The 16102-nt window shown below is 43.3% G+C and overlaps 1 protein-coding gene across 1 annotated transcript in view; it reads right to left on the reverse strand.

Annotated features, from left to right (window-relative positions):
- Nucleotides 1-314: 314 nt before the first annotated feature.
- The window catches only part of PRKDC (protein kinase, DNA-activated, catalytic subunit), a 187027-nt gene continuing 171239 nt past the window's right edge, over nt 315-16102 (reverse strand). The window contains exons 76-86 of the mRNA XM_066578069.1: nt 15898-16041; nt 12785-12992; nt 12636-12703; nt 12279-12499; nt 12071-12163; nt 7930-8016; nt 6659-6730; nt 4860-5061; nt 3486-3674; nt 1487-1626; nt 315-799 (exon numbers count right to left, since the gene is read on the reverse strand). Coding sequence (XP_066434166.1) covers nt 595-799; nt 1487-1626; nt 3486-3674; nt 4860-5061; nt 6659-6730; nt 7930-8016; nt 12071-12163; nt 12279-12499; nt 12636-12703; nt 12785-12992; nt 15898-16041 — 1629 coding nt within the window. The 3' untranslated portion in view covers nt 315-594. The remainder of the gene's footprint in view (nt 800-1486; nt 1627-3485; nt 3675-4859; nt 5062-6658; nt 6731-7929; nt 8017-12070; nt 12164-12278; nt 12500-12635; nt 12704-12784; nt 12993-15897; nt 16042-16102) is intronic.

Genomic DNA, 16102 nt, shown 5'->3' on the forward strand with positions numbered 1-16102 from the left:
ATGGTGCACGCATGTCCTATCTTTACAGGCACATGCCTGTAAAGCACGGACATCTGAACATACCATAGGGAATGCATTGTTACAAATAGAAGCGTGTTTGTGTGCGTGCGTATGTACGCACAAAAACACGCTCGTGTGAACGCACCCTAAGGAAGAGAAAATGACACAATGAATTTTAAAAATATACATTAAAGAAAACGACCCAAAGCCGCAGCATTCCCATGCAATCACCCTATCGTGCAGGTATAGTATTTTACGAGAACTCCATGAAATACGTGTTTATTTTTAACCCTTTCCCGACATTTGAAACACAATTGAGACTCTTACAAAATATTTGTTTTATTTTTTGTCAATCTAAAAATGCAATTGTGTATTATTTTAGAGTAATGAATAGCTGATCGCTGTTGTGCGTCCGGAGTAGTTGGTATATATAGCAGGTCTAGCAGACCTGCCCAATCAGTTCAGTGCAGGAAGGAAACTAGTTACATGAACATTTCATTACATAAAGAATTCTACACCATACACGTGTTCAGGAAAGATGGAGGTAAGTAATGCAGAGGACTAGATCAGATGGGGTTTTCTGATGCTGCATCCTCAGATCCAAGGCTCCCATCCTGTCCAGACTCTGCCAAGGATATTGGGATCGGTAGCCTGATCGATGAGACATTTTACTTGAATCTCCTCAGAAAGTCCATCCTCAGGTTCTCTAGCTCGTATATTGTACTCCTCAACTCCTTTGGCAACCTCACAGAATTTCCCATATGCCTTAGACTTAGCGTGTCCCAGTCGCAGTTCTTCGCTGAAATAAATAATGCAAATTTATTTTATTAGTGAAGTGAGACACTTGTGTGTTTTGTCATGCAGTGATGTCACTGCTGTGGGAGGAGCCATTGTGCAGTTTGGTAGAAATTACTGGATATGCCAACAGCAGCCACCAGGACCTGTGATGTTGTCAGTCATGTGATCACCTGTTTGGGTGGAGTCAGGGATCACATGACCAGGGGCTGATCACTGTATCCAGGAGCGGTGTATGTGAGAATCTTTTATTGACTGAGACATCTAAGTGGTTAACGGGCCGGGCACAGAGTTTTTACCTCCGATACCAGCAGTTACAGCAGGATGTATGCTGCTAGTTAAAGCTAGTACCCACTGCTGATACTGCAGGCACAGCTCCGATGCCCCACGCCATGACCGTACGGTGCATAGTGGGAATGGCCTGTTAATTGCGACCCACTATTACATTATAATAGTGCAGGCTATACCATAACAAAACTATACTATAACAAACCAGCACAGCCACTCTTTAGACACGCTGGATGGAGTTTTTGGGGGACTGAGTAGGTTTGTGAAGAGAGATGCTGCAGCCTGCGGCCCAGCGAGGATGATGCCACTTTGTAATTTATCTTATTAGGGGAGAGCTAGACTACTTTGCATGTAATGATTATTTATGTTGAAACGATTATGACAATGCAGACGGATGACTTACCATGTGATCACTGCAGGATTTACACCCGCTAGCTTCCGTTTTGCACAACTGATTTTCTGTGTAGGATACCAGTCCTCTGAAGTCGTGTTTATGTCTTTTACCCAGTCTCCTCCTTTTTTCAGCTGCTTGGCCTCAAAATTCTATATAATGATTTAATATTAATGAGTACCTAATTGGTGAAAAATGATCCACTTATCACAAACTTATGTCAAAATAAACTGATAAATACGACAGCGAAAACTTCTAGAAATCTGTGCCAGCTGTGTAACAGAGGAGTGCGGACGGATTCACACGTGAGGTTCATCTGTATGAAGTAAAATGCGATGGACGCATCAGTTGTGCAGCTCTGAGTCATGAGTGAACACGGCCTTAATGGGAAAGCAAATGTCAAATTGCACATAGGGAAGAGCAAAAAGAATATGTAAGTTAGATATCACAATATGGTAAGAGCTCTCTCACACCAGTGTTTTTCTGTGGCGTATCTCCCGTGAGCGGAGCATACAGCAGTACACAATGCGGTTAGTACGGACGAATCCCCGTACATTACCTTGGCGTGCATGCATGTGTAATACATGACAAGTGGTGCATGTCACATTCTTTTTCTTTTCACGCTGTATGTTTTAGTCGTTTCAGCAACTACAGGAGGGCCGACGGCACCACTAAGGTAGTTAGTGCTTGTGCATTCAAACTGAAAGTCCTGCCAGACGAGAGTGGCTTCTCGTCAGCTTCCCGCTTCCTATTGGAAGCATTGTGCGGGGAGCTTTCAGACAGCATGAGCAGCCAGCGACCGCTAACGAGGTCGTTTAAGCCATCAGAAAAGTCAGCTTAAACAACCGCTTATGACAAGTGAGCGATAGTTTCGCTTTCACAGGTAACGATTATCGCTCACTTGAGAACAGAACTGCAGATATTATGGGGCATTTTCTAACAGTTTTTGCATTTGCTGGTCTGGGAGGCAGGTATTTTGTGCAAAGGGGCTCCTGTTGCCTGCATGAAAATTTGGTACAACAGCTGAAGCATGCAACATATGTCGCAATGGTCATGCTCTCATGACGGGGTTCCGCCCTAGAACCTAGCATTGTAGTTGCATGTGCTGGTTAATTTGCCTAGCTGCATGTGTGTACAATGTAAGGGCTGAGGCAAGAGTAACAATGGGCAATGGTGGTAAGGAGCTGCCAGGAGTAGGTCCTACCCAAGTCCAGGAGCTCCCACCCCAACCTGTGGAGTAGAGGAGCCAAAGAAAACAGAGCCCAGGATGACAAACACAGGAAATTGGAGGCAGGGTCGCTCGTTAGTAGTGAAAATCCTACCCCGGGAAGTGTGTCGCAACCAATCCTAGGCAGGCCGAATTTGAGTGCCTATCAGCAACAGGCGCATTCCCCACGTAAATATAAATGCGAAGCAAATGCCTCTTCCTCATGAATAAGTGAAGGCCAGAAAAAAAGGCGCCAGAAGTGGTGAAGTGACCAAAAGAGTTAGCAGGCTGGAAGGGAAGGCGATCAGAGTAGCGTGGGCACCGAAAGTGGAAACAGTGTGGGCCACCCTCCACACCCTGAGGCCACAAGGAATTCGGTCACATGGAGATGTATTCCAGGAATGGAAAGGGATAGGAATAGGGGGAGGAGAAGTAGCTGAAAGGCGGAGAAAGAGGCAGTTTTTTCTAATATGATTTAATTGCAAAGTTACTTCTTTTCATTTCTACTACTGATTTCAGCAAAGGGTTTTGAAATGACACATGCTCATTTAAGTTGTTCGAGGAGCAGCTTAATGGCCAATCAAGCTGTTCATATTGTAGTCATCAAGAATGTGGATCAAATTTCAAACTGCCACCGAGTAGCTGACGATGACCAATTTATCGCTGACGCTCAAGTGAAGCAGTTGCAATACTCAGTCAGCCAACATGTACCACATAACTACAAGCAACCATCGTGAGATCCCACAGCCGTATCCATTTCACATTAATCCAAGTCATACCGGTAACAAATAATGGAGGCTTTACCTTCCAGTCCAGCGAAGGCTCCTTTACAAACACATCCATTGTGCTAATGAGGAGGTCAGGGTTTGTCCGGTAGGCCCGCAATGCATGTACCATCACAGAATCAAATAATCCAGTTTCCTTCAGGGGCAACATGAGATTAACTATCTGACGAGTCAGGCGGAAAGGCATCAGTTCTGGCACAGGTAAAAACTAAAAAAGAAAAAAAAGTACAAGATTTAGAGAAATTAATGTATTACAGGCATTAGACGGATGTTCCGATCTCAGCTTTTCATGGCTGAGATTGGTAAACCTGGTGCTCTGTCCTGACCACCTGTTGGAAAGAGTCAAGTGCTTCAGCCGAGTGCCGTTTCCTTAGCTCTCATTGAAGTGAATGGGAGCTACAGAAACAGCATGCTACACCGTTGCCATAACTCGGGAAGTTACAGAAGCAGTGTAAGTGTCCTGTGCTATGAAGAGCTATGGAAAGGTACCTCCGCAAAGCCCCCATTCCATCACGTCTGAGCCCTATAACTTAGGTTAAGGGGCTCAAAGGTGATGGCAGTGTTTCTTTATCAATTCTGGAGGTTTTCTTACAATTCTGAGTTATTCCCCCATCATCCCTCTTGGTTGTCAGTACAACATTTCTGTGTTTTACCAGTTGGGGGTGAATCTCTGCACATTCAGACACTAACTAACCAGTATAAGACTGTATGGACATGCCTCTTTGACAGGGGGAATGATAACACCCCAGTTGTCAATTTATTCATACATTTTCAGGAGGAATAACACAGGAACGGCGCAGAGCAGAGCTATAAAAAAAAACCTCTAAAATTGAGTAAATACTTGTCTTCCTCATAAAATAACAAACAGCCACATCAGGAGTGATGACCGGTCCTCTTTACATCTTTGGAATTGTGCTTCCTGTTAATTTACAACTAAGGCCACCCTCACACATCATTTTTTTTACTGCTGCGTTTTAAACGCCGCGGTAATCGCGGTATAAACTACCATTGTTTTCAATGGGGCCTCGCAGACATGTGCCCAGTTGTGGCGTTTTCTAATGTCATGATTTTCTAGTGCTGTCTGCTCTATTTTACCACGTTTAGCGCACCTCATCACCCATCACAATGATAGCGTGTGCTAAATCCCCCTGTTGGGGGCAGAAACCTGTGTCTGAAAATGAAATTTAAATTGTGGCATTATGTCGGCTGCATGTGTGAGTGTGGCCTAAAGATAGTACAGTGTAAATCCCAAAGATGGTACAACCATTATTGATATCATGGGGTATTAAGTTACAGACCCAGCTCTACCCCGTCTGTGTTTACATATAGAACAATGCACTTCATGTTGGAGACCACTCAAATACAACTGAAAATCTGAGTGTAGCGCACTTACCTGAGTTGCAGTGCCAAAGGCGTGACCAAAGTCAATGCCAATCATTCCTCCAGTCTCCATATTCACCATGAAATTGTTCAGGTGGCGATCTCCGATGCCAAGGATCCAATGGCTTATACACAGCAAAGCATGAGACCGGACAAAATGGGAGCGGAGAGCCAAAAAAGCTTCAGGAGTTGCGCTCATCTTAATAAAGGCCCTCCTGCAATGTATAGGACAGATTTAACACATTGTAATCAGTAGTCTGGTGGTAGAAACTGTGTGAAGTAACGAAGATACAGACCCTTCAGAGATGTCAGGAGTTCAGTAGTTTGATTTGGTAGATGGTAGTGAACTATGTAAAGAGCCTTCAGGATGCAGCCGTGTGCAAACTCCTCATACCCAACAGAAGGAACACCCGCTTCTTGCCCAAAGAGTTGGGTAGCGCATATAAACTACAGTAAACTAAATCAAGGCCAATACTAAAGTTCCATGGTACTTCATGAAATAACCTTGTAGCTTGGAGGTATACACTGTATCATACGGTTTCTTTGACTGTAACCTTTAAAAAACCTTCACATAAAAGTATATGCATATTTTAGCAAAAGATATGCTAAAATAAGTATTATTAGCTGCAGACATCACATGTTGGTGGTTTCAACGTTATTAGTATGTGGAATCTGGCAGGAGTAGTGTGGATTTTCCAGGTAATACCTATTTTGTCATACCCCTTGCTTTCTGGGTCCTGAACAACTCTCTTAAAGGGGTTATTCAGTTGTAAACTAGTTTATCCTTAGGACAGGCCACCAATAGTAAATCTGTGGGGGTCTGACCCCTTTGACCCCCTCTGCTCAGCTGCTTGCTGTGCCAGTGCACTCAACTGATTTCTGCAGGAAGCAGTCAGCTCCATTCCTACCACAGTGGCCAGGCTGAGTATTACAGGCCATTCACTTTAATGCAAACTTAGCCTGTAATACCAAGAGGCAAAGTAAGAAACAAAAGACGCACACAATACTTATTATATTTGATGTGCTGCCTTCTTTTTACTCTCAGAGAACCTCTGTGGGTTATTTCCTGAGAAGCAACAGATTTTACTTGAGTTGACTAGGCGATGGACTAATGAAACTCCGCAAATCAGCATCATTATGGGGGATGGCTCTGTAGCAGTTCAACAGCCAAATGGTCTAAGTGAACAATGACCATTAAAACTTGACAATCAAACAATGTGTTGTTCACTGTAGAGGACGATGCCACGTTAAAAGGCTTGACCTGGAATTATCAATCACTTGTCCTCATATTAGGGCCTTATTCACACAAATGTTTTATCGCATCTATTTTGCCGCTATAACATGTCGGCCGAAAAACGCAACGATCTGAAGCATCAGATTTTGGTGTATAAAATAGGCCGGCTGGAAAAGATAGCACATAAGCTGCAGATTCCGGTCGCCCGCTTTTACACGCAGCCGCAAAAGATAGGTCTTGTCCTATCTTTTAGCCGTGATCAGCCGGCAGCTCCCATTGAAGCTCCTGGCAAGAGGAGGGACTTTAGCAGCAACCGCACCTGGCCAAGTGAATGGGCGAGAAAACACAAGATTTAGCTGCGACTTGGTTGCGGCTTTCTCTTCTTCATACGATTTTCGGCTGTGATGCGAGTGTCCGAAAATCACAACGCCCGTGTGAAAGAGGCCTTATAGATTCTGCCACATGCCTCACTCAAAACTGTCCAGAGTCAATGAGAAGACTCTGGGCTCCCCTCAACATAATAATAGCTAAATTCTCATCGGCTGCTATAAGCGACAGCACTGGTTTTCTTTCCTCACCTGAGCAGGTCTCCAGGAACAAGCACTTCTCTTTCACTGAATGAGCGCACAGCGGAGGCTCGGTTGGCATTACTGCGGAAGAAATATTGTTCACAATTTACTATTTAAAGAAATTCCATTTAAAAAGCGGCAATTTTCACATAAGTGAGGTTATGCCAGCCTCGCCACTTTTTAACCCCTTAAGGACCAAGCGCTGTAAATTTATGGCGCTTGGTTCTGGGCTTTAATCCCGCCCAATAGCAAAAATATTGCATGGGATTAAAGCCTCTGCTCCTGCAATCAAGCAGTAGGTCGGATTGTCAGCGGTTACTCACAACCGAGAACCTAGAGGAGAAGGGAGAAGCAGTTTTTAACCCTTTCTGCCTTCTCCTTTCCAGGGGAAAATAGCACTCAATGAGCGCTGTGTACTAAGAAGTGTAAGTGTTTCTTCTACTTCGCCAGTGTTCCCCCAACTCCAGTCCTCAGGGACCGCCAACAGGTCATGTTACAGAATAAAAAAATTACAGAATAAAAGAAAAATGATCCAAAGCTGTCGCTAACCAAAACCGTCGCCGTATGCGCCCTGTTCTTAAGGTACAAAACAGCCTGGTCCTTAAAGGGTTAAAAAAGAAGTGAGCAGGACTTAGCAGCAGAGGGTGGGGACACCACCATCATATTTAATATAGTTTACTCTGGCTCGTAGCTGCCACAATTTCATTTTTGGTGTACAGGTAGCCTGAGATATGCCTAATATATGAAGAGGCATACATTTTTTAATATATAAGGTGCATCGTCCAATCGCAGGGCTGCATATTAAAGGGGTATTCTGGTCATAGGTCACTTTTTCAAGTTTTCACCCATGCACTGAAGAATGGGGGACCTGGGCCTCCCCCATTTTACAGTTCAAGATGCAGGCTCCCATTTCTGTTGTGTAGTGGGGAACGGAGCCGCTGGTCACACATGTGCAGCGGATCCATTCCACACAATGGCACAGACACATAGCCGAGTGTTGCTTTCGGGTATCTCTGTCTGCCCCAATAGAAATGAATGAAGCGGTGGTAGTCCCAGCGGTCGTACCCTATCCAATCTACCAGTTTTCACCCATCCAGTGGATTAGTGAAAAATTGAAAAAACAACCTAGAACCAGAATAGCCCTTTAAGTCAGGAGTATGGAACACCGGTCTTAGAACAGGCCCCTAATGTTTGATCATCAACAGGTTAAACTGAAGGTGTTCTACAATGCTCTAGAGGCCGTCAGATTACAAGACCTAATCACTCATTCAGGCTCTTACGTATAGGCGTCGATATGTTGTTGAGGACTTCCAAGCTTATCCTTCTTGTCCAGCCAGGCTTTGTAATGCTTCTCTGGGCTGTATTTCCTACAAATCCAAATATAAAGATACATTTTTAGCCATTTCACAAACCAGCATTCATAAGATGTGTCATCTATACGAATACAGCACATGATGAGGGAATACAGTAACCTGCTCACCATGCTGCATGTCCAATCAGTACAGCTGGTCATAGACAATTAGCTGGATGTACAATAGAAAGGGGTACTTGTTTTGGACTGAAGACCGAGAACCAGATACCAATCCCTCAATGTGCGCTATGAGGCTGGGTTCACACAGGGCGGATTTGCCGCGGTTTTGCCGCAGCAGATCCGCCCGCGGCCGCTAATCTCGGGATTAGCCAGCCATGTGGATGAGATTTCTCAGAAATCTTGTCCACACGGGACGGCTAATCTGCTGCGGTAAATCCGGTTGAAACCGCGGCTGCAGCCGCCGCAGCCATGGTTTCCAAAGATTGAGCAGGTCTGTTTACCTTTCCTTTTTTGTTTATTTACGTTGCGGCCCCGCTCTCCTCTATGGGAGCGGCGGCCACAACGGAAAAGCATGCGGCCGAGCCGTTTCAAAGCCGCGGCGGTTCTCCCAGCGGAAATCTCGCGGTTTTTGCTGCGGCCAAACCGCGAGATTTCCGACGGGAATCCGCCATGTGTGAACCCTGCCTGATACTGCCAGAAGTAATTTATACAGCCAGCTAACAGTATGTGACACAGGATTATCTCATCTGTAAGTGCTTGTGAAACACCTAATTAAAAAACCCATGGAAGGTGACTGAGGAGGTATTTACATAATATATTCTGTGGATATGCCATATAATGTATCACTAACGTACAATAGGTGAGGAACTATTAAACGTATCCTGCACCATGTATATGATGGGGAGAGTGCTTGAATGCAGACTCTGTTCTCACTTTACTGTGTCTTTAGACTTTTCATGTTTGAGAGACTTGTGGTCTGATCATTGGTCAGATGTAGCCATATGGGGGCTTATTTGTTATTATATCGATTAAACTCTAGACTAATTGTAAAAACTGCTTTTTGGTGCAGTGGAATTTTTTGGGGAGTTGCGTGACTTTAAAGAGTCCTCCACTGGCATCTCATAACCTCAACACTATAATACATATATATATATATATATATATATATATATACACATACACATCCCAGTGTTTGAAGGAGCAGCAATGGACAGGTTATCCCTCTTTTTTGAAACTACTGCCTAAACATTTGCATTACACTTTCAATACCTTTTTGCACTTTGCATGAAGGGTTAAAGCTGGATTTACTGCCGGTAACATGGTGCAATCAGACATGAATGTCAGATGTGTACAGGGTTAGTAAGGAGCAGACTTGGAGTCAAGCTCGATCCACAGTGTGGTTGTTGGCTTTCAAATGCAGCTAACACTCAGCTGCCGCGATTGGAGAGAATTGTGATCCCCACTCATTAAATACTGCAGCGTTTAAATAGCTTCACACAGTGAGGGGCCTCCCTCTGTCCCTTGAACAGCTCCACTAGAACAAGATCACGGTGTACTGTTCATGAGAGCTCCCATGGCTGGCTTAGATTTCATCCTATTAAGCCTTGACAGAGGCAGGGCTTAATAGGATCAAGCAAATATACAACAAATTGCAATACTTAAGTATTGCAGTATATTGTGAAAGCCATCAGACGATTGTAAGTTTAATAACAGAAACATGTTTCAGCACACATACACATTTAATATCTGAAAGAATTTGTACTATTGCTGCTCATGGGTTCCAATAAGATTTGCCTGGACGTGGTGAATGGGCCCTCATGTCTTGATCAAAATGTGCACTAAGAACCTTGAATTTTTATGCAGTTAGTATTAACTGTTGCTCAATTTTATTTGAATATCTGAGTTTGAGGTACATGTTTACAAGGGACCTTCACATTTCACACGTAATTTATTTGTTGAACGCAAGTTCAAGTCCCCTATTGGGACAAAAAAAAAAAAAGGAAAAATAAGTTTAATAAAGTTTTTTGATTCTTAAAAAAATCTATACAGATAGTCCCCGACTTGCGAACATTCGACTTGCGAATTTCGCTAGATACGAACTATCTGTTTTGCACAGTATGATGTAATGCTATGGCATTACATCATACTGTGCAGGGACCGGACAAGCTCCTATCAATCCTGATAGAAGCCTGTCCGGTCAGATCGCGGCTGCTAGGCAGCCGGAGGCCTTCTGAAAGGCCCTAGGGCTGTCTATGCAGAGCGCCTAGCAAGCCGTGCGCTTGATGGGCACTCTGCATAGACAGCCCTGGGGCCTTTCAGGAGGTCCCCGGCTGCCTAGCAACCACACAGCGTCCCGCGATCTCATCGTGGGACGCTGTACGGGCCCCCTGAACGTCGGGTGCAGGCTGTTTCTTACAGCGGGCACCCGGCGGCAGCAGTTCCGACGAGCCGCGCCGCTCGTCAGAACTGTTAACACTTTAAATACCGCTGTCAGAGCGGTATTTAAAGTGTTAACAGTTCCGACAAGCGGCGCGGCTCGTCGGAACTGCTGCCGCCGGGTGTCCGCTGTAAGAACAGCCGGCACCCGACGTTGTATGGAGCGGGATCCACCCGCGATCCCGCTCCATACTACTACTTGTTCGACTTGCGAACAAAACGGACTTGCGAACGGGCTCCCGGAACGGAACCCGTTCGCAAGTCGGGGAGTATCTGTATATTAAAAGTTCAAACCCCTATCCTTTTCCCAGTACACACGTAAAATAAAAAAATTGAAAAAAAAAAGTAACATAATTCGTGTGCATTGGTCTATTGCATTATTTACCCAGCATGGTTAATACTACCAGAAAAAAACACAGTGTGCCAGAATTAGTCACCCTGGTTCCAAAAAAAAAAAATCAATTAAAAATTATCACGAAGTTGTATGTACAACAAAATGGAACCAACAGTAACTACTGGTCTTCCCACAAAATACATGTGCTTACACAGCTCCATTCAACAAAAAACAGGATTTTTGTTACTCAACATAAAATCCATTCCTCGTCACATGCATTGGGGGACACTGCAAGACCTTGGGTATAGCTGCTACCACTAGGAGATGGGCACTAAGCAGAAAGTGTAAGTTCCACCAACCTGCTATGCCCCTCCAGAAATAAATCAGTTTGTAGGAAAGCAGTGGGGCAAACATAAATTAATGCACAACTGCAAAATAATCCAGACTGTGGGAAGAAACAGATGGTGCTAAGAAAGAATCAGAAAAGATTAAGGATTCAACCTGGAGAAAAGGAAAAAAATTGGGTGGGTGCTGCGTCCCTGAATGATCATGAGAAATGCATTTTACGCTTAATAACAAAAATCCTTTTTTCTTGTCCGTGTCCAGTTTTAGTATTTAATCCAGTGGAAGTGATGATGGGGTTTTGCCCCAAAATGTATTTTCCAATGCTGGTTGTCTATCCGACCAATTAAAGGGAGAAATTTCCACCGAATTGTACTGATTATTTAATTAGTTGTGGAGCACTGCGCCGAGCCACCAGTGTTTTGTTTTTGCACTCCTCCATACACCACACTTAAGTGGCACGTCTTCTGCTAGGCTGCACACCCCAAACCTCCACGACCTTTGCCTCTATTCTGGGCCACTCATTCCATACAGGTGTTGCTCCACCCCCTTTTTTCTATTCTGCATTTATATATTTTGGAAGCTATGCCATAATGGTCTGCCCGATTGGCTATATGATGGATTCAAACAGCAACCACTTATAAAAGAGTCAGCAGAGGCTCCGCCAAGATTTTCATTACTTTGATAGCAAAAATAGCGCTGCATTGTTCTTGCCATCAGAACTGATAGAACCTGATACAATCTCTGAACGCCAATGTGAACATAGCAGAAATGTAATCAGAGGGCAGGTTCACTTCCTTTTAGTTATGAAGTGGATGTGTGTACATTCTCACAGGAAAGTGTTGAACTCTTTTCTTTTTAGGAATCGCTCTCGCTAAGCATGATATTTATGAGCCGACACTTATCCTTCTGCATTAAACCCCACTGAATAGATGAAATACATTATACAATGGCAAAGCTGAGCTCATTTTGTATCATTCATTATAAACTGCAATACCCAGTGAAGTCTGTTCTTTCACTTGTTGTCAGAGTTTTTAAAATAAAGTCCTTTAAAGTGCATGTATTCTCCAGCCATTCGATCATCCCTAACCTGGAAAAGAAAAAAAAAGACATAATGCAACAATTTTAGTAACGAACCATGATTATAGCATTTCCACATTTGAGCTTTACGTACAAGGCAATAACACAGACAGGGAAACTCATACCGTGTCGTCATTGGAATCACTTGGTATGTCTTTAATTGCATATATCTCTGCTTACAAGCAGCATCCTGAGAAAGGATTATATTCATGATGTCGAAGAGCTGCTCAATGCGCTGGTCCTGGCGCAGATCTTCACCACCTTTGACAAGAAATGGGTAGTCTCTCTCATCATTTCCACGAATAACAATCCTCTTGGGTCTTCTCATGGAGGTCATAACTTTTACCTTATTGGAATAACATAGGCACAATTTACAAACCCGCCACATCACCGCACAGCGTTATCATTCAGATCCATTCTATAACAAAATCAGAAAACGGTTCGCACTAATTCATTTATATGGCAGCTCAGCGCCTACATACCCGCTCATCGAACCCGCAGATCCGTATGTGATATTCTGGCATAGGCTTGCTCTTACCATCATACTGACCTGGAAGAAGGTACAATGGGTTTATATTTACTTAGATGAAACTGGGAATTATAGAAAGGAAAATAGATATTTCGCACTGACCAGGAATTTCGAGATCCTCTCTGAAAAACTCGGGCTTGAAAGCGCTCATCCAGGGAGAATATTCCTTCAAATTTCCCGGCTCTGTTTTTTGTTCTCTTCTTATTTTGTCCACTAGTGAACCAAAGCATTTAGAAAAGACATCACCTTTCATCCCACTGAGGATCGAGCCATCTTTTCCACAAACTTTATCAAACTCCTTTGAATATTTCTGAAATACAATGTGCAACAATTACCGCTGCATAAGGATGGCCTTGAAAACCAAAGAAACAGGACGTTTGAGTGCTTGTGGTCCACTTAGATTAACAGATTCACCGGACATTCCTAAATATTGTCCAGAGAGCATATAATGGCAAATAACACCTGATGGTCTAGAGATGGTCTCCACTTTCACAAATACCCTGTTTCCCCAAAAATTAGACCTAGCCTGAATTTTCAGGGGGAATGCGTAAAATATGAGCCCTACCACAAAAATAAGCCCTAGCTGCATTACATAATAAAAAGGTCCAGGTCCCTCCCACTGCTCTCTAGAGCTCTGACGCGCTTCTTGTAGTTATTGGCCTCCTACAGAAGATTGCTTCCTGGCTACGGGACCCACCTCCAAAAAGCAATGGCTCCGATGGGTTCTCCAGCGCTGCTCAGCCAAGCAAAGCAGTGCTCAGAACCAATCAGAGCCATCGCTTTCTGGAGGCGGGATTAATGAATCCTGTAGCCAGGAAGTGAGGTTCTGTGGGCGACCAAGGACTGGAATTGTGTCGGCGCTCCGGAGAGCAGCGGGAGGGACCTTGACAGAGCCTGCTAGGTAAGTATACTAAGACATCCCCCGAAAATAAGACCTAGCTCCACTTTTGGAACAAAAATTAAAATAAGACAGGGTCTTATTTTCGGGGAAACCAGGTACTACTAGGAGGCTCTGTGTTCTGTAAATAATACTGAAATATGCTACAATGAAAAGTTTTACATTTATCTAATGTACTGTAAAAGGAAATTAAATCATCACCATCTCCTCAAAAAACTTTTGACATCAGGACTCTACTGAATTGATAAGTATGTATGATGTGTGTTGTGAGTAATGGCCATGAGCACGTTTGTATTTTTCAAGTGTGGCAAGGTGCATTGTCCCGCTGAAAGAGGCCACTGCCATAAGGGAATACTGGTGCCGTGGAAGGTTGTAACCATGTACTACCTGTCATTTCTCTACTCGCAGTGCGTGCATGCTGTTTGTCCCCTCTGAGCTATGTTCCACCCAGCAATTCTGAAGACAAGGCCATGCCACCGCAACCAGCGTTAATGCGCTGGTTGTTTTAACCCCTTAAAGATGTGGCCCTTTTTTCCATTTTTATTTTTCCTCCCCCTTTCAGAAAATCCTAAATTCTTATTTATCCATCAACCTAGATATCCAGGGAGGGTGGTGGTGGGGGTTTTGAGACAAGTTGTATTTTGCAAATATATATACATATAATGTACTGAAAAACTTTTAAAAACTTCTAAGTGGAGTGAAAATTCTGCGATCTTTGGGGGAGTCTTGCTTCTATGGCGTAAACACTGCAACAAAAGTGACATGAGAACTTTATTCTATAGGTCAGTACGATTACGACACCAAATTTATATAGTTTTAGGTTTGCTGTACTACTTTAATTTTTTTCCCAAGATATGACATTTTTAAAAATTATTTTCTGCCGCCCTCTTTTGACAGCCATAACTTTTATTTTTCCCTCAACATAGTTGTGCGAAGGCTCATTTTTTTCAGGGCCTCCTGTAATTTCTATTGGTAGCATTTCCAAGTACATACAACTTTTTGATGCTCTTTATTTAATTTTTCTTGGAGATTGGGTGCCTAAGACCCCAATTCTGGTGGAGGTTATTTTTTTTTCTGACGACATTTACCATGCGGATTAAATAACGTGTTACTTTGATAGATTGGACTTTTATGGACAGAGATACTAAATATGTTTTGGGGTTTTATTATTTAGACTCTTATTACAAGTATTGCAAAAGGGTTTTTTTCAATTTTTATTGCTTTTTATTTATTTTTTTAATAAAACTTTTTTAAACTAACTTTTTTATTTTTTTTAGTTCCCAGAGGGGACAAGAACTTGCGATGGTTTGATTATACCGCAATCTGACAGGCAATCTATTAAGCCACACCACAGGCATGGCTTGATAGGCAATCTGCAATTGCAGCCCTAGAGCCTTTCAGAAGGCCCCGTCTGCCATGGCAATCGGACAGAACCCTGCAATCTCATTGCGGGTGGCAGTGCGGGACCCCGAGCATTGGCCCTGCCTATAGGAGCTGTTGTGGCGGATGTAAGAAATAGCCGGCACCCGCATCCCGACATATAAAACCCGAACCTACAGGACGTAAACGTACGTCCTGTAGTCTTAAAGGGTTAATAAAGAGAAATCAGGTTAAGCTTCCTCACCTGCACAGTACTTCCTTTGAAGGGCTGTGCCATTTAACCATTATTGTTGTTAATCTGAATTACACATCCCCATTGTAGGCATTTGCAGTGGTGCGCAGGGGTAACAATTGGCAATCTAACCGGTCGGCAGCCCCACATACAGCAAACCGCTCTGAACTATAAATTATGTATTCTTGCACATTTCTAACATTTCTGAAAAATGTAGTGCTGGCTATTTAGTAGCTATTCTGTGGGATCACATTAGATGGGCTAGCCTTCATTGCCAAGTGCATCAATGATCCCTCAGTGCCCATAAACCTGTCGCCAGTTGTCCTTTTTTGGAGTACTTGTGGTAGTTGCTAACCTCACCAGCCAGAAAGGTATCAGGGGACCCTCATTGTGAAGAGAGGAGCAGGTCCAAAGACCTGCATCTATCGGATAGCCGTGTCCTGTGGATACCGTAAATCTCTAAGATAGGAATAACCGTTTAAATGATTTAGAGTCACATTTGTATGAAAAGTAAAAACCCATGTACAGCTACCCCCACCTGCATAAAACAGATCACTACAGATCAAAACAACTGCTAGATGGGAAGAATTCATGCATACACAGAATCCCTCCTATGGTTCATTTATAATATAGTGCACTTCAGCATATATTAGTTGTAGCACAGCAATAGAGCAGCAGCTTTCACACAGCCAGGAAAATGCATACCTCTGCAAACCTCCTTCTGAATGTCCCAAAATTAGGATTTTTTGCATCCCCAAGATTTGCATACATCTCTTTGTACATTATCTTAACTTTGCTTCGATCAGGTCTTGGTTTAGATAATTCTTTATAGACTTCTTCTTTCCAGTCCTAATCAATAAAACAGTTAAAATTGCCAAAAAATTGTTTGCTGACAAAAAAAGAAATAAAA

Source organism: Eleutherodactylus coqui, chromosome 9, assembly GCF_035609145.1.
Source record: "Eleutherodactylus coqui strain aEleCoq1 chromosome 9, aEleCoq1.hap1, whole genome shotgun sequence".
NCBI classification, from domain to species: Eukaryota; Metazoa; Chordata; class Amphibia; order Anura; family Eleutherodactylidae; genus Eleutherodactylus; species Eleutherodactylus coqui.